Source organism: Corapipo altera, unplaced genomic scaffold (assembly GCF_003945725.1).
Source record: "Corapipo altera isolate COAL_440 unplaced genomic scaffold, ASM394572v1 223, whole genome shotgun sequence".
Taxonomy (NCBI): Eukaryota; Metazoa; Chordata; class Aves; order Passeriformes; family Pipridae; genus Corapipo; species Corapipo altera.
Window position 1 is genome coordinate 321518 of NW_020885074.1, and position 7141 is coordinate 328658.

At 68.3% G+C, this 7141-nt stretch overlaps 1 protein-coding gene across 1 annotated transcript; it reads left to right on the forward strand.

The window, feature by feature from the left end:
• Positions 1-3419: 3419 nt before the first annotated feature.
• ITGA7 (integrin subunit alpha 7) lies at positions 3420-6710 on the forward strand (the record flags this gene model as incomplete). The annotated part of the gene is made up of 6 exons (XM_027669280.1): positions 3420-3630; positions 5132-5259; positions 5340-5419; positions 5505-5760; positions 6365-6496; positions 6591-6710. Coding segments are annotated over exons 1-6 (904 nt in total), but the record flags the coding sequence as incomplete, so codon positions are not given.
• Between the last annotated feature and the right edge of the window lie 431 nt (positions 6711-7141).

A 7141-nucleotide genomic window follows, 5' to 3' on the forward strand; every position in this document is an offset into this window, starting at 1 on the left:
GATCTACAGGGGACTGTATGGGATCTACAGGGGACTGTAGGGGGTCTGTAGGGGACTGTATGGGGTCTATGGGGTCTATAGGGGACTGTAGGGGGTCTATATGGGACTGTAGGGGGTCTACATGGGACTGTAGGGGGTCTATAGGAAGTCTATAGGGGACTGTAGGGGGTCTATAGGGGACTGTAGGGGACTATATGGGGTCTGTAGGGGACTGTATGGGATCTATAAGGGACTGTATGGAGTCTATAGAGGTCTGTAGGGGACTGTATGAGATCTATAAGGGACTGTATGGGGTCTGTGGGGCCTGGATGGGGGGTGGGGGGGGGCTATAAGGGGTCTGTATGGGGGACGGGGGATTTGGGGGGGGGACTATAGGGGATTGAGGGGGGTCTGTAGGGTCCTGCACTCCAGGGGCTGCTGGAATGACTCTTAACCCCCCCCCCCCCTTTTCCTCCCTAGGTGTTCCCAAGTGGGAATTCCTGCCCTGCCACCCCCTTCCCGGCCCTGAATCCTCGGGAATTGTCCCGCTCAGGGAGGGACTGGAGCCGGAGCCACCGCCAGGAAAGTGCTCCTGGAATTCCCTCGGGAGAGCCGGGAGCGGGGGCTGCCAAAAAAACCGGGAGGAGGAGGAGCGGGAGGAAGGTCATTCCCTCACCTTGGGCAGGGGGAGGGAGGATGAGGAAGGCAAAAGGATTCGGCAGCCCCAGAACTGGGGGGATGATGATGAGGAAGATCCTGTTGTTCCCTCAGGCTGGGCACGGGGAGGGAGGATGAGGAAGGCACAACCCCCGGGGTTCAGCAGCCCCAGAGGATGATGAGGATGAGGAAGATCCATCATTCCCTCGCGTTGGGGAGGGAGGATGAGGAAGGTGAGGATCAAAGTGGGGAGGGGGCTCAGGGTCCTCCAGCTCCCGGTTCCACCTCCCCGCAGTGGCCCCGCGGTGCCGCTCCCAGTCGCTCCCAGTTCTCCCAGCAGGGACCTGGCGGAATTCCCGCAGAACTCGAGTGCAAAACGTGGCCGGAGAAAAACCCGTGAGGGTAAAAATAACCCCGATTCCGGTTCCAGCCCCTCCGAGCCCCGGGAGCGGCTCCGGGATCGATCCCGGGGGCCCTGGGAGCCAGGGAGTGTTTTGGGATTGGGGGGGGGGCTGTCGGCATTCCTCTCCCCCCCCATCCCGGGATTGGCTCCGGGAGGGTCTCGGCGGGGTTTGGAGTGGGCAGGGACGGCCATTCCCGGCAATTCCTGCCCCGCCTTCCGCAGGAACGGGAGGTCAGTGCCCGGTGGGGACCTCGCAGGTGACAAGTGACCCCGGCCCAGGTGCCGCGGGGGGTGACACCTCTCCAGGCGCTCATCCCGTTGCGAATGTGCTGATGGGGAGCTGCTCCCGTCCCTCCCCCCGCCCCTGGACGGTGCTCCGGGGGTATCCCGGATTTCGGGATCCCATCCAGCCCTCCCCGGAGTTCACAGAGTGAACTCCTTCCCTCCCGTCCCTGCCCCGCCCCAGCGCCGCTCCCACCTCCGCTCCCCGGGAAGCGCTTCCCCGTCGCCCACTCGGAGCTCCCGATCCCTTCACAGCCTTGGCCGCGGTCCCGGGGCTGTGGGAGCGGGATGACTCTGGCCCCAATTGCCCTCTCCGTGCGGGGGGGATCAGCCCCGCGGCCCCCCCGGAGCCACCGGCAGCCACTGGGATGAGGCTGCGGGTTCAGGGAGCTCGGAGCTCCCGTCCCAGTCAGAATCAGAACGAAGGGAATCTCCCAACAAGGAGTTTTCTCCTCCTGATTCCTGACTCTGACCCCCCCCCCGGCCGTGAGAACGCTCATGCTCCATGTGCACATCCCTCCACTTTTTGGGACGCTTGTCCCAAAAGGAACCCCCTGGAGATGGGACAGAGGAGACAGAGGGGATGGAGGCTCCGTGTACGGGGGTGCCGAGGTGGGACGAGGTCACGGGACAGTTTTGGGCTTGGAAATCCCCATCCCAAAGGATCCCTGGGTGCTAATCAGGAGCAGCTGCTGCCTCCAGCACATCTCCAGGAGCGGGGGGAGCCCCAAGGGTCCATCCCAGAGCTCAGGTTCGGCTCATTTTGAGGGAAAACAACCTGGATTTGGAGCCTTGGGAGCTCATTCCTCCAAGGTTTGGGTTGTTACTCCCTGGAGCACATTTTGGGGTCTCCTCTGTGCCATCGCCACCCAGAATCCTGGTTTATCCATGTTCCTGATGTCCTTCCTGGTTATCCAGCAGATCCTCCTCCCTGGGGAGCCCCCCGGGGGGGCAGGAGGCCAAGCAGCCCCCTGGGAACGGGTCTATTCCCGTCCTCTGCTCCCAGGCTGTTCCCACGTCCGAGAAGGGACTTGGGCTGGAAAGTGGGAAGAGTGGGGGGCGTCTGGGAGGGGAAAATGGGGGGCATGGACCCTCCTGGGCCTGCTCTGGTGCCCGCCAAAGGTGGGGAGGAGGAGCTGGGGGTGCTTCCAGCGGCGCTGGAGCTCATTCACACGGCCCTGGCAGCTCCCAAATATCTCCTAAGGCCTTTGGAGAGTGGTTAAAAATAGCCGGGGAGCTGGAAAATATGACAAAGCCCCCAGTCCCCCCCGAAACGGCCGTGGGGGGCCTGGGGCCAAGCTGGGGTCACAGCTGCTCCCAGGGGTCCCAGCACTGCTGACCCCCCATGTCCTGAACACTCCTGGGGGTCCTGGCACTGCTCACCCCCTGTGTCCCCCCAGGAGCCCACACGGGCACTGGCCCCTTCAGAGTGGGGGTGTGGGGCCCTCTCCTCCTGTTTCTGGGGTTCAGGGGGTTCCTCCTCTCCTAGCCCAATGATGGAGGTGAGAGGGGACCCCAGAGGGGCTGTCCTGTCCCCCTCCCTCTGCTGTGTCCCACAATACTGGGATATCACTGCAGGCAGTGGGGTACTGGAGTTTTGGGGTCCCTCCTGCCCGCCCACCCACCCCTCTACTGCCCAGTGATGAGCAGTGATTTGGGGCTGGGGGACACTAGGGGGGTCCCCAGTGCCCCTGGGCCTCTGTTGGGGGGTCACTGTGTACCCCCATTGGACCCCTGATGACAGAGTGTGGGGTGCAGGGGTGTGGGGTGCAGCCCCTGTGCTGTGGGGTGTAGTCTGTCCCACATGGGGTGCAGTCAGTCCCATGGGTTCAGTCAGTCCCACATGGGTTCAGTCAGTCCCACGTGGGTTCAGTCAGTCCCATGGGTTCAGTCAGTCCCATGGGTTCAGTCTGTCCCATGGGTGCAGCACCTGCCATACAGAGCAGTCCCCACCACACGTGCCGGGATGCTCAGCCCCATCCCGGGGTGGGACTCCCGGGGGATTCCCCTGCGCGGGCGGGCGGGGCCGGGGCCGAGCCCCCTCCCCGGGACAGCCCGGGCTCCTCCCGCGGGCGGCGGAGCGGCGGAGCGGCGGGACCGGGGCGCGGCGGCGGCGGTGGGATGGAGGGTCCCCGGGGCCGCTCCCGGGGCCGGTGCCGGTGGCTGCCCTGGGTCGCCCTGCGGCTGCTCGCGGTCGCCGCCTTCAACCTGGACGGCAGCAGCCCCGTGCTGAAGGACGGCGAGCGGGGCAGCCTCTTCGGGGCCGCCGTGGCACTGCACCGGCAGCTTAGCCCCGAACCGGCGGGCTGGTGAGTGCGGGGGGCTGCGGGGGGGCGACCCCCGGGGATGGGGGTGACCGGAGACCTGCGGTGGGGGCACCCGACCCCGGGAACGGGGGGGACCGTAAGTCCCGGGACGGGGGGGAATCTGGAGCCCCGGGACTGGGGGGCTGAAGCAGGACCGGGAGTCCCGGCTCTGGGAGGGGACCTGGGCTGGACGAGCCCAGGAGCCCCGGGATTGGGAAGGGAAGGAGCCCCGGGGCGGGAGGAACCGGAGACCGGAGCTGGGGTCCTCGGGATTCGCGGAGGGTTCGACCCAGCCACCCACCCGCGCTGCAGCTCCGAGGGGACGGGGACAGGCGCGGAGTCGCCGCCTGCGCGGCCCGGGATTATTCAGCATTAACCGCGGACAGGGATTGGGGGGGGTGTTGGGGGGGTTCGGGGGTCCATCGCTGCATCCCCGGGGTGCTCGTGTGGAGGGACCCCCCCGGCTGGGCCCCCGGGCCGTGACCGCCGCTTCCCCCGTGACCGCTGCGGCGAACGCCCACCCGCGGCTGCCGAGACCCCCGTCACGACCCCGTGTCCCCCAGCCCCCGTGTCCTCGTGTCCCCCAGCCCCCGTGTCCTCGTGTCCCACAGCCCCCGTGTCCTCGTGTCCCACAGCCCGCGGGGCTCCCCGTGTCCCCCCATGTCCCCCTGACCGCCCCCGGGCTCCTGCCGGGGGTCTCAGCGCCGGAGAGCCCCTGAGCGGGCAGGTCTCTGGGCAGTGTCACCGTCGTGTGCCCCCTTGTAGCCCCCCATTCCCGTCCGTTCCCGTGCCCCCGGTGGCGCCGTTGTCACCGTTGTCACCCGACTCCCTCCCGCGCCACGGTCTTGGCGCCGAGGGCGGTTTTTGGCTCCCGGTGGCCGCTGCGGGTGTTTGCGGAGCCGCACTGGGCTCGGTCCCACCGGCCCCGCACCCGCAGTCCCCGCCCGTCCTCCCGGTGCCCCCCGGTCCCCTCGCAGGGTGCCCTGACCTGGCTCCGGGGGGCACCCGGTGCCTCCCTGTGCCTCCCTCCTTTTTTGGGCATGTTGCTGCGGGGTTATTTTGAGTGAATTCCAGTTTATTTTTACCGGCTCTCCCTCTCTGCCACCCCCCGGGGCTCGGCCGTGTCCCCAGGCCACCAACACCCCCGGGGCAGACGGGCCGGGGGTGGCTGCAGGTGCCCCGTGGCCACCGAGGAGCCCCTGGTGGCACTGGACTTGTCCCGTGGAGTGTGACCCCTCGGGGACCCCGGGGTGGGGGTCAGGGTGGCCCCAACGCTGCTGTCCCGGGTGGGGCAGTCGGGGAGTGTGGGGGGGTCCGAGTGTGCGTCCCCCCCGCACCCACCCGTGCACTGAGCTGTGGCTGAGGCCTGGGAACGGTGCCGGGGCAGCAGCTGCTCGGCCGGGCTGGCACCGCCCGGGCACAGGGACATCGGTGTGGGCGTGTGACAGCTCCGGGGGGGCTCCGGGGGGCTCTGGGCACCTGACGGGGGTCTGTGCCCTGCCAGGCTGCTGGTGGGGGCCCCCCAGGCGCAGGCGCTGCCCAGCCAAGGTGCCAACCGGACCGGGGGGCTCTTCGCCTGCCCACTGACCCCCGAGCTCTCCGACTGCTGGCGGGTGCCCATCGATGAGGGAGGTGAGCTGCGCTCCCCGGGGGGATGCAGGGAGTCCCGGGGGGCTTCCTGGCAGGGCTGACCCTGCCCCCTGTGCCCACAGTGGACCCGCAGCGGGAGAGCAAAGAGAACCAGTGGCTGGGGGTGAGCGTGAAGAGCCAAGGAGCCGGAGGGAAGATCGTGGTGGGTGCTGGGGCAGGAGGCAGAGGGCATCGACACCCCTAGGGGAGGGGGCCCGGCACCCCGTGACCCCTCTGGGTGCCTCCAGACCTGTGCCCACCGGTACGAGCTGCGGCACCGGGTGCGGCAGCCGCTGGAGACGCGGGACGTGATCGGGAGGTGCTTCGTGCTGAGCCAGGACCTGCGGGTGCGGGACGAGCTGGACGGTGGCGAGTGGAAGTTCTGCGAGGGGCGGCCCCAGGGCCACGAGCGCTTTGGCACCTGCCAGCAGGGCCTGGCGGCCGCGTTCAGCCCCGACCGCCGCTACGTCCTGCTCGGGGCCCCCGGCACCTACAACTGGAAGGGTGAGGGGGGCCGGGAACCCCCCGGACGGGCGAGGGGCTGCCCAGGAGAGGGGGGTGTGAGGTGTGGGTGGGTGTTCCTGCTCAGAGCCCCCGGCATCTGCAACTGGAAGGGTGAGGGGGCAGCCTGGACCCCCCGTCAAGGGGTGAGGGGGTACCCGTGTGAGGGGCTGTGTGTGGACAGGGGTGGATGTTCCTGCATTGGGCCCCCAGCACCTACAACTGGAAGGGTGAGGAGTTGGCCCGGACAGCCCCGTGGAGGGGTGAGGGGCTGCCCGGGAGGGGGGTGTGGGGGTGTGAGTGCAACCCCTGCCTGGGCAGGTGGGCCGGGTGTGCACATACGTGTGCAGGTGACCCTGCACGTGGAGCAGCTCAACCAGAGCCCCCCGGAGCATGAGGGATCCCCGGGGGTCCCCCTGGAGTCCCTGGGGGTCCCCCTGGTGTCCCCTGCCCACCCCCCTCACCCCGGGCTCCCCCAGGGACCCTGAGCATGGAGCATCTCAACCAGAACTCGCCGGTGCTGAAGGGTCCCTGGGGGTCCCAGTGGTGTTCCCGGGGGTCCCCCCGGTGGTCCCTGTGGTGTCTCCCCTCAACCCGGCCCCCGCAGGGACCCTGCGCGTGGAGCAGCTCAACCAGAGCTCTCTGGACCTGCTGCGCCCGGACGCCGGTCCCTTCGAAGCGGGGGGGGAGAAGGACCAGGACCCCTCGCTCATCCCCGTGCCCGCCAACAGCTACTTCGGTACGGGGGGGCCCGGCCCGGGGGTCCCCCCCCCCGGCTGCCGCGGCCCCTGTGCCCCCCCCGTGCCCGCCCTGACACCCACCCCCACCCCCAGGGCTGCTCTTTGTGACAAACATTGAGAGCGCTGCCCCCGACCAGAGGGTCTTCCGGACCCCCCAGCCCGGCGAGAGGGTCCCCGGCGCCGCCCCAGACGTGGCCCACAATAGCTACATGGGTTCGTGTGTGCCACGGCTGTGCCACGCGTGTGCCATGTGTGTGCCATATGTGTGCGCCATATGTGTGCCGTGTGTGCCCTCCCTGCAGCGTGTCCTGTGCCGTGTCACCCATGTCACCTGTGGGGACAGACCCAGGCTCTGAGGGGCCCTGTGGGAGCCTGTGTGCACACACGTGTCACCGTGCACATACGTGTGCCCTGTACAGGCATGTCCCCTTTATCACATGTCCCTATGCACGCGTGTCATTCTGGACATATGTCCCCCCAAACACACGCACATCCCCCCAGCACACATTTGTCCCCAGTCCTGGGGATCCCCCTGTCCCCCCTCACATCCATATCCCCAAACATGCCTCTCTCTCTCTGTACACACGTCCCCCCCCCACACCCCCGCACATGCAGCCGAGCACACGTGTGGCCACAGCCCCCCC